The sequence below is a fragment of the Platichthys flesus genome, chromosome 3 (genome assembly GCF_949316205.1).
Source record: "Platichthys flesus chromosome 3, fPlaFle2.1, whole genome shotgun sequence".
Lineage (NCBI taxonomy): Eukaryota > Metazoa > Chordata > Actinopteri > Pleuronectiformes > Pleuronectidae > Platichthys > Platichthys flesus.
Window position 1 is genome coordinate 26,352,354 of NC_084947.1, and position 16,146 is coordinate 26,368,499.

Consider the following 16,146-nt stretch of genomic DNA (forward strand, 5'->3'; position numbering starts at 1 on the left):
ATCTGCTCCCCGGGCACGGTACATGGCTGCTCACTGCTCTGTGTGTACTTCACCAGATGGGTTAAAAGCAGAGGTTAAATTTCCCTACCTGCATGAGTTTGCCTGTGCATGTCTGTGCATGTGTTTGGGACAAATAAATGAATCTTAATCTTAAATATGTGGCAAACGAGAATTAGAATGAATCAAGGTCAATACAAATATAGTTATTTTAAAAGCAAACAAATGAAGTGATATAATATACATTACTAACGCTTCCTTTTGAATCTATTCTATGCATTTTCCACTTTCTAATCCCCTATCTTATACAGATAATAAAAAAAATTGCCCCAGTGCCCATGTGTGAGTGTTTGATTTTCAATGCTGGTTGAGATGTTGATTAAAGAAAAGGGGCACTAAATTGGCTTAAACATGGTCTACTGCTTCAAAACATGAGTAAATTTACAAATAAAAGTAAGAAATATTGAATAATTAAGAATAATTATTAATCAGTCATCACAGAATGACTAAAGAAGTTACAGCTTTCCTCAAATAGACAAAATGTGGTATACACAGAAATTGTTTTTTTTCTGAACAGCCCAGACTTGGTAGTGGTGGTGGCTCAGGGGGTAGTAGTGACTCAGGGGGAACTTTGACCCTATGCTGGACTCCAAATTGCCCCAAGCAACTGTGCCATCAGTGCTGCACATATGCACTGTATAGATTTCTGTGAATCGGTGGATGGCAAAATAAAATAAATACAATCCAATTTTCATTTACATATGTACTCCACTCAAAACCAAACCTGTTGTAAATATGTGGTTTTGTTTCCCTGAAATCCTCTTTTTTATATAAAAAACGTGTTATCATGTTTCAACCAGCTGTCACTGTAGAATTATAGAGTTAAGAACTTTAAACCCTCAAGGGGAATTACAAGTTACAGGACATATGCTCAGAATCTCCATATATGTTCCTCAGTAATGGTGTTGAACAATGACTTGATATGGGTGTTATACTAACATTATGATATTTAGAAATAGTGATTTGGGAATATTTTGGGCGCAAAATGCAGAGAGGGCGGCACAAGAGACTGATTTATCATGACGGGACACATGCAATCATTGGCGGTTTTGGGCATGGGCAAACCGGGCAGCCGATTCTCATGTCACATGGGGGGTAGCACGAGCACTTACAATTATAAAAGTAATCTGGCCCGCGAAGCGGTTTTCTATTATCTATCACAGTAGTTCTCAAAGTGGGGGGCGCGGACACTGTCCAGGGGGGGCGCAATGTCACACACAAAAAAAAAAAAAAAAAAAAAAAAAAAAAGGCTGTCTTTTAAAAGACAGACCACCTGTCACTGGTTAATGAAAGCTCCCTCAGTGGCGAGATACAAGGGACTGGACTGACACAAGCAAATCAAATACTGTTTCGTTCCAGGAGTGTTATCATTTGAACGCGAGTTGCAGAGAGCAAAGACTCACTCCTTCCTTAGTAATACCTTCCTGCACTTGCACTGTCAGACAGCCTAAAGCCTTACCTGGTGAGGAGGAACGAGCTCACAGTGCAAGCTGGATGCTTGTTATGGGGTTTTCGAGTCATCATTCCGCCGCCACTGAGAAAGCAGGTGCTTGAGGAACTCCATTCAGGGCACTGTGGCATTGTGTGAATGAAGGAGATGGCGCACAGCTACTTTTGGTGGCCAGGCTTAGACGCAGCTATCGAAGACAGGGTCAGGTCATGTTCTGCATGTCAAAAGATGAGAAACATGCCTCAGGTAGCGCCACTACACCCATGGGACTTCCCAGAGGAGCCTTGGCAGAGAATTCACATAGATTTTGCAGGTCCACTGGAGGATCGTATGTTCTTAGTCGTAGTTGACGCACACAGCAAATGGCCAGAGGTCGCCATAATGAAGAGCACTTCATAAGGGAAAACCATCGAAGAGCTACGGTCCATCTTCAGTCGCTTTGGATTACCTATGCAACTCGTTAGCGATAACGGCCCCCAACTGGTATCTGAAGAGTTCCAGTCATTCATGGAAGCAAACGGAATTCAGCACATCAAGTCAGCTCCCTATCATCCCGCCACAAATGGCCTAGCGGAAAGATTTGTGCAGACGATGAAGCAAGCTCTAAAATCATCTCAAGGAAACGGAACGCTCAACAAGCACCTAAGCACCTTCCTGTTGACCTACAGAAACACCCCCCATGCTACAACCAAAGTGGCCCCCGCGTCAGCCCATGATGAAAAGACAGCTTTGCACATGACTTGACCTTCTGAGACCACTGAAGACTAAGCAGGTCGTACAGACACAACAGAGAGCACAGGTGGAGAGACGGAGCAAAGCGAAAGACAGAAGCTTCAGAGCTGGTGAGAGAGTTCTTGCTCGGAACTACTGCAAAGGTCCAAAGTGGATACAAGCAACAGTTGTCGCACAAACAGGCCCTGTGTCCTACACAGTTTTAACACCAGATAACATCATCTGGAGGAGACACGTGGATCAACTGTTGCCAGGAACCAACCTCAGGGATGACTCAGGTCAAATGGCAAACCCAGAACAACTACTGGAGCCATTCCATGGTTTTGAGCCATCATCTGAACATCTGCTGCAGCCACCTGAAAACAGGGAAAGTGTTCCCTACTCACCTGAACCAGTGGGTGTGCCTACTCAGGGAACTGATGCACCCCAGTCTGGGCATACACCATCACCACTCAGACTAAGAGACAGTGGGACTGTAGACTTACCCTTACGTCGTCATTACCCCACAAGAGAACGACGACCCCCTGACAGATTGAATATGTAGTCTAGAGACTAACCTCCAACAGTGGGGCAGAATACACCCCAGGGTTAAGTCTGGGAAATGAGGCAGTCTACCCTCTTTCCCCAGTTCAGGAAATGTTATTATATTAATTTGTTATTTTGTAACACTGTTAAAGTAAAAGGGACTGTTATATTAAAAGGAAAGTTTCTTTAAGGTTTAAGACTGTTATAAAAGAATAATCAATACAGTGAATATTACTTTTACTTATGGGAAATTAAAAGTAAAGGGGGAGGAATGTTGTGTATTGATATTCAGTTAAGTTTGTTCCCTCGGGGCATCCGTAATGCCCCTCTGTTTACCTGCATTGCATGCTGGTTATTTTGTGTCCTGTGAAACTCAAAGTAAAGTATGCACGTATTTTCCATCACGGTCTCATGTCTTATCTCTACTTAAGCTGTATCGGTATAGAGTGTGCTATACAACAGCTGCAGTTGCAGGGGGCGCCAATTTGTCAATTCCACATACAGTGATATGATAAATAATAGAAAACCACTTCGTGGGCCAGATTACTTATTAAAATATTTGTTTTAAGTGCTCGTGCCGCCCCCCACATGACATGAGAAGGTGCCGCCCCTGGGCGCAAAACGGAGCCTGGACGCTCCGTTTGGCGGGATTTGTCCCAGGTTAGTTTACCGATGCCGGGGTTCGGGGCCAGAGCATGTGCGCAGAGCCTGAACGCAGAGCTTGGTGGAAACCCATAGATCAGTTTCATAATTTTATATTCATGACTTACTTTGCATTGATCATTTATAGTAGAAATTGGGCTGTGCGCAGAGCCGGGGCCCGGAACCCCGGCATCGGTAAACTAACCTGGGACAAATCCCCCAAAAGAAAAGTCTGGGAGGTAAATAGAGAGTTTCATTCTGCGTGGACAGATTAATTTGCTTTCACTGCCACCGATGCAGGTTTACCTATATGCTTGATATGTGGCGAGTTTGATGTTTTCCTTTTTTGTAATAGGTAAAAATAGCAGTTAAATGTCAACAGTATTTTTTATTTTCGTTCTATAATTTAATTAATGCAACAAACTATATTTTTTATAATTAAAAACCATTGGGCGCGCCACACACTTTGATAATCACTGCTCTATACAATTGATCCCCCCCCCTTGTCCGTTCCATTCGGGAGTCCCAGAGGTGAAATGTCCCCAGCGCCACCTCCCCTTCCCCTTTCTCACACAGCATCAAGAAGGGGCGCTGCAGTTGCAGGGGGCGCCAATTTGCCAATTCCACACACAGTGATATGATAGATAATAGAAAACCGCTTTGTGAGCCATTTTGCCATGTCCATTTCCAAATACTCCAGAATATGTAAATTTACACCACTTTCTAATTTACTGCAAACTTTTACAACTTTTTGAGCATGTTTAAAAATTCTCAGAATAATCCTTTCAATTTCAATAGGGATTCTCACCAGAGGTGCTCGGGCCCTAATAATAATCCATTCAATTTCAATAGGGCCTCCCACCGGAGGTGCTCGGGCCCTAATAATAATTCTTTCAATTTCAATAGGGCCTCCCACCGGAGGTGCTCGGGCCCTAATAATAGAAATAATAATAATCCTGTCAATTTCAATAGGGCCTCCCACCGGAGGTGCTCGGGCCCTAATAATAATCCTTACAATTTCAATAGGGCTTCACTGTCTGTCTGTGCTCGGGCCCTTATTATAATAATAAATATCATTATTTCTATTATTTTAATCAATGACAATTTAATGAATAGACGTTATCGCCTAAAATGTATTTTCATCACATAATATACAAAAACTTTATAGTAAACTTATAGCTATAGGGAGTTTGAGTAAAGTTTATATCTCCCACACGACAAAAAAAAAACATAAATAGTTTTTTCAAGAAATTGACAATTCACTTCAATACTTTTACTTTTATTGTGGTGTGTTCGTGTAACTTATTAGAGCCCGAGCACTGACAGGTTGAGGCCCTATTGAAATTGATAGGATTATTATTCAGGCAAGTCAACTGGCTTTTTTAGGGCTTTAACCTGCTCAAATTCTTACCAAAATTTGCAGAAAGTGGTGAACCCCGAGACCCCGAAATTTGTTCACATTGACCGATCTTCACAAAAATCGATACACAGGTGTATTTATTATTATTATCCATTATAACATTAAGTTTTCACATAGAGAAGTGGAGAGACTTGATGTGGACTGTTATCAACTGCTCTGTGGGAGATTATCACTTTGAATATTAATTCAGGCTCTTTAAAGTTTTTCTCCATTGCTTTGGCTCATTTCACGAAACAGAAATGACATTCTCAGAGTTCTAAGTGCAATTGGCAAAATAGCGCATATGGTTCAGCACAAATACATAGATCACCTTCAAAAGGTCATATCTCACCCAAAACAGTTAACTCAAGTTTCAAAACCAAATCATTTTCTCATATAAATAGTCAGTGCCCCCAAAATGAAAATTTCCTTCTCGATTGCTGTGGCTCATCTCTCAGAAAAAGCAGGACATTCTCAAAGCTTTAAATACATTTGCCAAAATAACATAGATGGTTCTGCAAATCTCCATAGCACACCTGCAAAATGTCATATCTCTCCCAAAACAGACAACTCATCAGTCAAAAGTTCCTTTAACCATCTCTCTCCCTCTGTGTCTCACCAGCCTCGTATGGATCAGTATTTTAAACGGATTGACGAAATCGTCAAAGAGGGGAAGATGTCATCTCGGATACAATTGATGTTGCAGGATCTTACAGACCTGAGATTGGTGAGTCCTCTGTTTATGCCAAAATAACAAAAGCACTGTGTTATTATAACCCACACATGCATAAATTCTCTGATCTGTCAAAGGTAAAGAGCAAAGAAATCTGTTTAACAGTATAGAAACCGTTTGATTCAGGTTTGAAGTCATTGTGGTTCTGAAATTTTTTTTTTCTTCAGCACAAGTGGGTGTCCACAGGACCCGAGCAAGGTCCGAAAACCACGGACCACAAGGAGGCAAAGATCGATGAGCAGGAGGAGCCGCGAAAAGTGCAGGAGCACGGGCTCGCTATGGACACCGAGAGACAGCCAGGTCAGGCCTGCAGTCTAAATCCTCTTTAAGGCTTAGAATCACATCGACACAGCTATAGTGACTCAGGAAGCCAGTCTGTAGACTTCCTGTCCCTATAACCTGCAGAGATGCTTTTGTGCACAACAACAGCCAGGAAGCCCCCTCACTCCCTCCCATCTGCTAGCTGAGCTATAATATTTCATCTTGTAACACAGCATGGCACAGATATAGTCAGAAATGTCTGCCACTTTCACAGCCGTTTGACTGCACTGTATTTCCTGTGAACTAATCTTAAACCTGTATTTCCCTGTTTGTTTGTTTTTTGTGTGGGTGTGTCTCCACAGATCCAACTGAGCAGGGATATCAGCACGTACAGAACGAGGAGCCCTGGACCACTGTTCCTAGTAGGAACAAAAGAAGGACCAACGACCCAAAGAATATCTCAAAGGTCTCCAAGGTGAGTCGAGCTGTCCGAGGCTTTGACACAGATCTTCCCATTCTACCTTTTTCTAACCTTCTACTGTGAGGATTGTACAAATGCACTGCATACAGGAGACGTGAAGCTGCTATTTACTTTCTGTCCCTCATAGGTGATTTGCTCATATTTCTACATTGGAATCACAAAAACAATGACAAAAAAATGACCATGTAGTAACTGGTCGTGTTCCATGAAAACTTATATCGTTGTCAGACGTGACAGCCGGGTAAAATCTGGAGAATTGGCTACAGACTTCAAACATTTAAATTACTTGGGCTGAAATTTTGATTAAAGATAGTTTGATCTGAGAGATTTGAAACGTTCATTAGAATTAAAGCTGGAACCTAAAGCAGCGTCAGGACTTGTTAAGATTCTGCTGTATAATCAGAAACAGATGATATTTTATGATATTTATACAGATATTGGTAAACAAGTTTCTTAGATAAGAGAGGCTAACCTAAATTATATTTATGTTGCCTTACTTATGAAACTCACAAAAACTTAAACACTGGAATTGAAAATCGTATACTTTCCTTTCCTCCTGTGTAAAGCTTGTAAAACCTGGGGCGCGGCAACCACCAACTAGTAAGATCATCGTGACACAGTCTGTACAACAAGATCATAAGCTGAAGACATCAGAGAATGCCCGGAAACCGGACATAAAGAGGGAAAGCCTCCCAGCGCAACCAATTTCACAGGGAACAAAGGTACGACCAAATATACAGAAACTGTAATCCATAAAGCAGTGGGCATACATAGAAATTACATATACAGACTTTTCTGATAATTTATGTTAGTCTACGTGATGAAAGATTTTAAAAGTATTGGAAATTCCAGTAATAATGTTGTTTAAATCTGTAAATATAGGAAAATCATTGTGAGTATTTAATTTCCGTATTACTAGTAGCTTTACAACAGGAATAGTTTTTCATGTGGAGCGAGAGATTGGTCTTTGTGCTTGATGACCTCAGAGTTTAAGTACCTGATATGACCTATTCCCTTCAGGACCTGTTCAAGAACATCCGCAGTATCCTGTACAGGCTGACGCCTCAGAATTTCAACCAGCTGATACAGCAGGTGATGGTCTCGAACATCGACACGGAGGAGCGGCTCAACGGAGTCGTGGACATGGTGTTCGAGAAAGCCATCAACGAGTCCAGCTTATTGTTGCCCTACGGGGAGATTTGCTGCCGCCTCGCCACGGTAAGCAGTTCGCCTAGTTGAGCAGAGAAGTGTCTCGTCTTTGGACCGAGAGAGTCTTGTGTTTGTAACGTAATTGTTTGAATTGGATTCGGAGAAGTACATAAATATAGCTTTTTCGTAAACTGCCGCATTCATCAGATGCAAAAAAACAATGGAGGAATTAACTGATCTTTTAACCATCTACTGGAAGGGTGTGCACACAGTGTCTCAATACGCAGTCAACCACTTGTTAAATGTTTATGCAGCAAATGGATCAATTGGTTCATATTCAGCTCTGCCTTGATGCAGAATAATGCTGTGAAAAGCAACACAATTCAGTACAGTGTGATGATGAGGTTTCATTGTTTTGATGCCTCTAGAGTCTACACTAGAAGACACACACACTATTTATTAAGGAGTTTGAAAATGAGTCATGAATATCCTTTAAAACCCAATTTATTAAACGTGTACATCATTAATTATAGACTCTATAAACAAGAGTTCTAGAGAAACCATTACATTTTCTTTCTGCCATCATTTGGTAACATAACCTTAAATATATATTAGTCATTAAAATCCAAACAATCCAGATACAAACATTTTAATTTGTTGCTATATAAAAACAAATGTTAAACCCGCAGAAAACTCCTGTTTCTTCAGGGTTAGTTCATTACTTAATTTTTTGTATTGCTTATGTTCTCAACTGAAATCATTCCACTTACTGTTCATGTGCAGCTCAAAGTGCCCATCGCTGACCAACCAAACGAGACAGTGAGCTTTATCAAGCTGCTGCTAAGCCGTTGTAAGAAGGAGTTTGAGAGAGAGGAAGGATGATGTGGTAATTAGGGCGAAGCAGAAGAAGCTGGACTTGGCTGCAAGGGTAAGTGTGACGCCGGATCTTTACCGAAACCTCTTTTAGTTTCTGTTTCAACTCTGTTCAAGAAGTTTGTTTTCTTGGTCTCATTAGACGGATCGTCACCGACTTCTGCTAGAGCTGCAGAAGGCGAAGGACATTATCCGGTGGCGTTCCAACGGCAACGTCAAGCTCATAGGCAAACTCTTCAAGCTCAAGATGCTACGGGCGCCCGTCATGCATGACTGCGTGGCCAGGCTGCTGACGAACTACGACAAAGAGTCTTTGGAGTGTCTGTGTAGCCTGCTCACCACTATTGGCAAGGGCTTTGACTCAGACAAGACCAAGGTGAGCTGGTAGTAGTACATTTGGCATAAATTTTTAATTTATTTTATTATGGTCTTAAAAAAGATCTGAAGGGTTACAGATTGAAAGCTTCGAATATAATCTACAGGATAATATGCGGCTGGTTTCCATTTCCAAAACTAAATATTAAGAGAAAATGCATTGTTTGCAGGGATGAGTGCAGCCGAAGATCAGTTCATGTCTCTGCTTTCATCCGAACAAGATGTATTCTTCTGCACGTGTCAAATAAGTGATTTAAGTGCTGATTCTGATTTACATGGACACAGATTCCAAGACATAAAAGAGAAAAGTTCATGTCAGGCGGTCAGGACTGTTCCAAGTGATAAACTGGACAATTGGTCAACTCTGTAGAATAATAATATCTGCAGCCTGCTGTCTGGTAGATTGAATGGAGACATGCTGAACATGAACTTCATGTCTCAAATTAACCATCTCTCTCCCTCTCTGTCTCACCAGCCTTGGATAGATCAGCATTTCAGGCAGATTAAAAAAATCGTCAGAGAGGGGAAGACAGCGACTTGGATTCGGGTCATGTTACAGGATATAATAGACCTGAGATTGGTGAGTGGGTCTTCGCGATTTTTCTTTCATTTGTACAATTGTAAAGAGTCCAACATTCAAATTCTTCAAAGAAAGATGGATTTTACCACAGAGATTTATTTCACCATATCTGTCTGATGACCAGGAACATGATACTATATATTCTGGTCACATACTGTTCAATGAATATCTACACTGCTGTTGTTAAGGAGTTATTATGTGGTTCTGTACATTTTTTTTTTTCAGAACAACTGGGTGTCCAGAGGACCCGAGCAGGGTCAGAAACCCTTTTACCACAAAGAGCCAAAGATTAAAGACAAGGAGGAGCTGAAAAAAGTGCAGCCTCAAATGGACAAGACGATCCAGCAGGTCTCCTGGGCTCAAGTCGCAATGATGAAGGGCAGCGGTGGAGGAGCCAGGGCCAGTGAGTCAGGTGAGGTCACACCACATGACTTTCAAAGCTGTCGGATCACTGTGCAGTTCACACTATATGACCTGCTGATCAGGAGTCTTGTAACTGTTTGGAGTTCATACTCCAACACTTAACGATGGAAGGGTGTCACGCACTTCACAATGTTTCGACTGTTCCGCTCTTTATAGCTGTAGTTGTCACTGATTCATCTAAGATATTAAGCCTGCTAGAAATCTGGGAGTCTGATAGTCTTTCATATCTATTACATTTTACGAGAATTTCCTTCATTATGTTCTTAAAAAGGTTTTAAATTTAACTTGATGAAACCCTGATATAAAACAGTAACATACAGCATATCCTGTATACGGAGTCAGGTGAAGCATCTTCCTCTTAATGACTGGACCTTGACTCTGATCACCCACAATCGTTATTTTTCACTTAATCTCTCTTTTAACGTTTCATCTCTGCGGGCCTCAACCGCTTCTCAGCGCTTCAGTCCAGCCCCTCACCTCAACCCCCCAACACTCCTCAACAGTGCCCAGACGCCATGAAACCTCTGGGAAGGTATGAAATGACAACGCTATCTGATTTGAAGGATCCTGTTGGTGTTAGGTTTCTCTGAAGCAAGAGGAGTGTGTCTCTGTGATGCTGATATTTATCTCTCCTGCTAGCAGGATATTTATAACTCTTGTTAACTAGTATCCATTGACTTAAACAGAAATCAGTTTTGTTATTAGGATTTTGTTTGCTTCTGTTTAGGTCAGTGATAATAATTTGTAGTAGGTTCCAAATTGGTTGACAAGCTTGATATTCAGAGTTTCTCATTTCCACTGGCCTCCTTCCTGACTCTTTGTTTATTCGTCCCCCACCTGTCGTAGCATACCGGAAGAAAGCGCAGGACGCGCAGGAAGCCGCTGAGCTCTGCGCCTCCTTTGTAACCCGTTCACCAGACTGTCTGCACAACCAGGACATCGTCTCCGCACTGCATATTAGATTAGACATAGATAACATTTATTTTTAAATGTCAAGTTACTTTTCTTTTGCAATAAAAGGTATTTAAAAATGCTCGTTCTCATGATTAGTTTTTTCCACAGTTTGGTGCTTAGAGGGGATACGACTCAGTGTGTATGTGTGTGTCTGTGTGTGATGAACTGAGACAGTTGTGTTGTGTTGGAAGTTGCCTTAGCATCATCAGAAGACCTGCTCTGTGATCAGAGCAGGGCGAGCAGCTGAGCGATAAGCTGCCGTAACCTCATGATCAACGACACAGGTTCCACTCGTTTGGTCTGTTTAGTCGTCGAAAACCTAACAATCAAACAGCACCGTGCTGTTGAAAGTGTCTCGAAAGCTTGTCGCATCATACATTTCTTATTTGTACCATCTTTTGCATGTGTGTATCTAGATTGTGTGTTTATGACGGTATGACATGGTTGAGTGTTGTCCGGCATTATCTGATTACATCACCACCAGATCGCCCAAAACACACCCATTGTGAACATGGATACCCGAGACCTATTGATTGACTGATGATTACATTTATTGGCAATTATTTAGGTTATCTCCAAGCTATAATCTTGCACTGTTAAATATGACTGTATATAACTGTTTGAAAGGTATTTTCCAGAACTGAAGATTAGACCCAAAACCCTGAAATATTCACTTTACAGATGAAATAGTTGCCCAGTAGCTCTTGATAATTTTAGTTTACATTTAAAAACCATCAGAGCGCAGAGGGATCCAATGAGGTTGTTTCCCTCCAGATGGTCAGTGGGCTGACTTCAGGTCAGTGTCTCCATCGCAGCACACGCCCAAGTTCTGTCACAAAAGCTGCTTTCAAAGTGCTTTTGTCGTTCACTGACCACATCATTCAAACCCTGAGTGTGGGAAAGTGAGAGAGACTTTCTACTCACACCAGCAGACACAATACTACACAGCTGCTGCATCTGGACACAAGGACAACTTCATACATTCAATCATTAATGGAAAAAATAAATAATGATATTTGATATGATATCTGATGTTGATCTCTAGTTTCCTTATATTTTCGGCTATGTATTGACAAATATATACAATATTAAAATATCCATTTGCAATCATTTGATTCAAGCGTTTCATTTTTGAAGGCAAACAGCATTTCTCATTTTGAGAAACTTGTTTTTTACATAATATGTGCAGCTCCTTCCTTATTCTTTTATCGTTTGTGTGCCTGCACAGAAGGTCTTTTTATTTTTTAACAGCTTTATAGAATAATCCTTTAATAAATCCTTCAATAACTTTAATTGTACTTGTACAATTCCCCCCTGACGTTACAGGGTCGTGGAGTTTCACCAGCTGGGGGCGCTGCTGAGTTTCCCACGGTTTCTGTGTTGTGAAACGAACAGACTTTATTTCTTTCTTCTTTGTTTTGTCCCAGTCACACAGAGGACATATGAGAAGAGGAGACCGCAGAAGAATCAAACCAGCGACCCTCAGGTGCTCAGGATGGCTCAGCAGGTAAGACAGTGATGCTCCTCGTGTAGGATTTTTAAATAACAGTGACCATCTCTTTTTCTTTGTCACAGCTCTTCATTATTGACTTTTATTCCCAGCTGCCACATGAAGAAGGGACCATGTTAATTCATCCACAAAAATATGCATCAGGAGCAAGAAGGTCAACGACTTCTGCAACCTTCAATTTCATCAATTCCATAATCGGATCAGGAATCATAGGTAAATATCAAAGCCTCTTTATCATATGACTCGCGCCTGTTGCCCCCAATTCTCCCCTTTAACTCTTTCAACCTCAGAAATATGCCTCGACCTTTCCCCTGCAGCACTGGGACACACTGGTGCCTGGCTTACTGCACTAGTAATGCAATGTGAGACTTCCTTAGTGATCTTTTATAATAACAGACAAACAACTTGTGATAAAAACTGAGTTTTGTTACACAAAATGTCAAAATATATGAATGATAATAAACATGGGAAATATGTGTTTGTTTGACGATCTTAGATTATGAATTGGACCATAAAGACAAATATAACTGGGGGCCAGACTGTACTGAACTTAAAAAAGTTAAAAATCAGTCCTAAATTGAACTGGCAGCCATGGGAAGGGAGGCATTCATTGGATGGTTGGGAATGTGACTGTTCACTGTTGAGATAATATCATGTTCTCTACTTCTATTTCCCACAGCCAGAGGATCACATGCAGGAAATGTCATGGAATTTAACTGCAAACACCAAATGTGTGTTTTTCATGTGTTTGTTTGTGTGAATGATTTATCCGCTTTCTCCTGTGAAAATGTTGCTTTTTTAGTTACATCTTTGGTTTGAGCCTCTTCATTCCTCAGCTGCAGCATATATGCTTTATTTACCTTTCTTAAAACCAGGTTTACCGTATGCACTGAACCAGGAAGGGCTCCCCTTGGGCGTCCTGCTGCTGATCATCGTTGCATTGATCATAGGTGAGTTCTTTGAAGGTGGTTAAATCAGAATCATGAGATATATGAATTTTCCCAGGTCAAGAAAAAATCAATAAGATCATGTTGGTAATTTCATCACAGATTATTCAATCGTCTTGTTGATCAGAGGAGGGAACCTGTCGGGGAAAAACAGTTATCAGTCACTGGTGCAGAGCACATTCGGTTTCCCAGGGTTTCTGATTGTATCTGCGCTGCAGTTCCTTTATCCTTTCATCGGTAAGTTGTTTATAGCAAGTTTGAATAATTTGTAGTGTTATATTTGCGCCATGTTATGTCCTTGTGGCCTGAAAGGTTGTTGGCTTTACTTTCTTAATTCAATGCTTGAATAACAGAACAATACTTCCCCTCTGTTTTCCTGCAGCTATGGTGAGTTACAACATCACAACTGGTGACACAATGACCAAAGTATTTCAGAGAATACCAGGAGGTAGGCCACGCTGTGTAAAGTTTATTCCAGCACATAGATAAAGCAAGATGAGACCATGTGTGCCATAAACAAAGTAATTCAAACCAAACATGCAGTGCAGATCTGAATGCTTCCTGTGTTTAGTTTCTAATGTATGTCGGGACGTGTTGTGCTTGCAGTTGGTCTAGGTCACATACTCGCCGAGCGTCACTTTGTGATCTTGCTGTCAACGCTGGCTTTCACGCTGCCTCTCTCACTTTATCGAAACATAGAGAAACTGGGGAACGCAAGACTGTTGATAAAAGGTCCATGATGTCATTTGGTGATTTCAAAAACTGCATGTCAAACGTTTCGTGTGTGTTGCCAGGTGTCCTTCCTGTCAATGGTGCTGACACTGACCATCCTCATCGTCGTCATCATCATCCGAGCAGCCACCTTGGGACCACAGATGTAGGAAATCTGCTGAATCTGAATTTGTTAACCGACACTGATTTTTATTTGAATGTCCCTATGTGTGAACCATTGAATTGTCCTTAATAAATATCCATTAAAATGCTTTTATAGAAACATAATCTTAGTTTTCTCTGTTTTCGTTCTTTCACCAGCCTCCCTACAGAGAACGCATGGGCATTTGCCGAGCGGAACGCAATTCAGGAAATTGGTGTTATGTCTTTTGGTGAGTCTGTGCGTTCTGATTATTGATTATGCAAAATACATGGGACCAAAACAACAGAACAAAACAAGACAGAACAACAGTATAAGATATGAGAGAAAATATGAATCTTTTGGGGTTTGTGTGCCCCCAAGTGGCCAAAAAATGAATCTATGAAGCTTTGAATTGAGGCAGACGCTTTTTGAATCCAGTTGTCCATAGCAAACAATTACATAATAAGTCACTATGTCAAACATAAAGGTAAAAATATTGAATTAAAATCTCACATAGGACTCTCACACTTAACCTAACCCTCACACAACCCAATGGTTGTTGCACGCTATCAGGAAAATACACTGCTGTTTTACCTGAAGAAAGACAGAGGCCGTCGGCAGTATTTCATTCCCAAGGGGTTTGGAAGAGTTACAATTTAAATTGTGAAGTTGTGAACTGCTTCAAACTTGGTTGCTCTTATCTAAGTAGGAAAACATACACATTTTGAAGGTTTTTAGAGGTGTTTGAAGGTTTTTAATAAAGCTCTGATGATCTGGTCCTGTGTGTCTCCTCAGCCTTCATATGCCACCACAACAGCTTCCTCATCTATGGCTCCCTGGATCAGCCCACTCTGGCTAACTGGTCTCAAGTCACCCACGTCTCAGTCCGTTCTGCGCTGGTAATCAGTGCTGTCGCTGGCTACACCACCTTCACCGGCTTCACACAAGGTATCAACACAACGTGTAGAATTCCTTATGCAAGTGAGACTAGTTATTACATTTTTTTGAATATCACAAATTTGTTCGATATCATGTTTGTCACTTTTCAGGAGACATATTTGAGAACAACGGCAGAGATGACAACCTGGCGACATTTGGTCGCTTCTGCTTTGGCTTCAGTATAATAACCACTTTTCCACTGGAGTGTTTTGTGACGCGAGAGGTAAGTGATTCTAATACTTGTTACTGCTTAGACGTTAACATGTGAAATGGAAATTGGTATTTTGAGTTCTTGACCCTTGAAGATGGCTTTGTCGACAAAATGAACAAGAAGAAAGTGTTGCACAGCTGCTCAGTAGGCAACAGCACAGCAGTGTCAGCTTGAGGCGAGTAACTAGGTCCTCTCCAACACAATGCTAATTAGAGTAGCTGTTCTAGAGTTGCAGAAAATGCATTATACATTTATATACACACACAGTCTTGGTCTAATTCATTTCCATACTATTGTGTATCCTCTCAGGTGTTGTCCAATGTGTGTGTATTTGTATCTAACACAGGGTGCTCTGAGCACCATACCCCTGATCTTCATCATCCCGTCAGCGTGCATCCTCAAACTCTCCCCTGGCCGCTGGTACCAGGGTGAAAACTTGATCGCCACCATCTTATAATAATAAAATGTTATTTGATGTAGCATGTCTGATCTCAGCTTGTAAGTCATTCCAGAGTTTTGGGGCCTGTATTGCAAAAGCTCGATGACCTTTAGTCACCAATCAAGCTCTTGAATAACATTCAGCATCACTGGCAATGTAATCTTTGGGTCACAGGCTCCCTCTCATTTTTTTTTATTTTTCACAAACACTTTATTTACATATTCTTAATTTTACAAACCACTTGGTTACAGCATTATTCAATAAATAGAAAAAGTGCTGCTGTTAAAAAAAACTCAGTCTGTTAAAAAGTGTGGAAAGGACAGCTCATTGTTGGTGATGGTGCAGAGGATGTCATTAAAACACCAAATTCTTTTAAAAGACTCGAGATCAGATACCATTGTGTAAAAACTGAACTCGAGTCGGAGTCTGGCCCGGAGGTTTACCACCCACACCGCCCCCGCTTCCTGCCCGTTCCTGTTCTCTACCCTGTTCTTCCTACTAATATAAATGGCCATCTTGGCCTCACCTGAGAGGTGGTTCAGGTGCTGCCATTTATCTTTATTTGCTTTGTTGTAGGCAGCTCCCATGAAAAAAACATTCTCAGTAAAAGTGA

At 41.2% G+C, this 16,146-nt stretch overlaps 1 protein-coding gene and 1 long non-coding RNA gene across 2 annotated transcripts; both read left to right on the top strand.

The window, feature by feature from the left end:
- The first annotated feature begins 9,490 nt into the window (after positions 1 to 9,490).
- Positions 9,491 to 10,648, top strand: LOC133934382 (uncharacterized). The gene is made up of 3 exons (XR_009912570.1): positions 9,491 to 9,669; positions 10,137 to 10,212; positions 10,527 to 10,648. It is a non-coding gene; the product is annotated as an uncharacterized LOC133934382 (long non-coding RNA).
- A 1,421-nt stretch (positions 10,649 to 12,069) lies between these two features.
- On the top strand, positions 12,070 to 15,551 carry LOC133934239 (putative sodium-coupled neutral amino acid transporter 11). Its single transcript, XM_062381157.1, has 11 exons — positions 12,070 to 12,141; positions 12,237 to 12,357; positions 13,020 to 13,094; positions 13,194 to 13,328; positions 13,474 to 13,539; positions 13,698 to 13,804; positions 13,886 to 13,968; positions 14,124 to 14,194; positions 14,740 to 14,943; positions 14,985 to 15,106; positions 15,441 to 15,551. The coding sequence occupies exons 1-11, from the start codon at positions 12,130 to 12,132 to the stop codon at positions 15,549 to 15,551; spliced, it is 1,107 nt and encodes a 368-aa protein (XP_062237141.1). The 5' UTR covers positions 12,070 to 12,129.
- Positions 15,552 to 16,146: the final 595 nt, after the last annotated feature.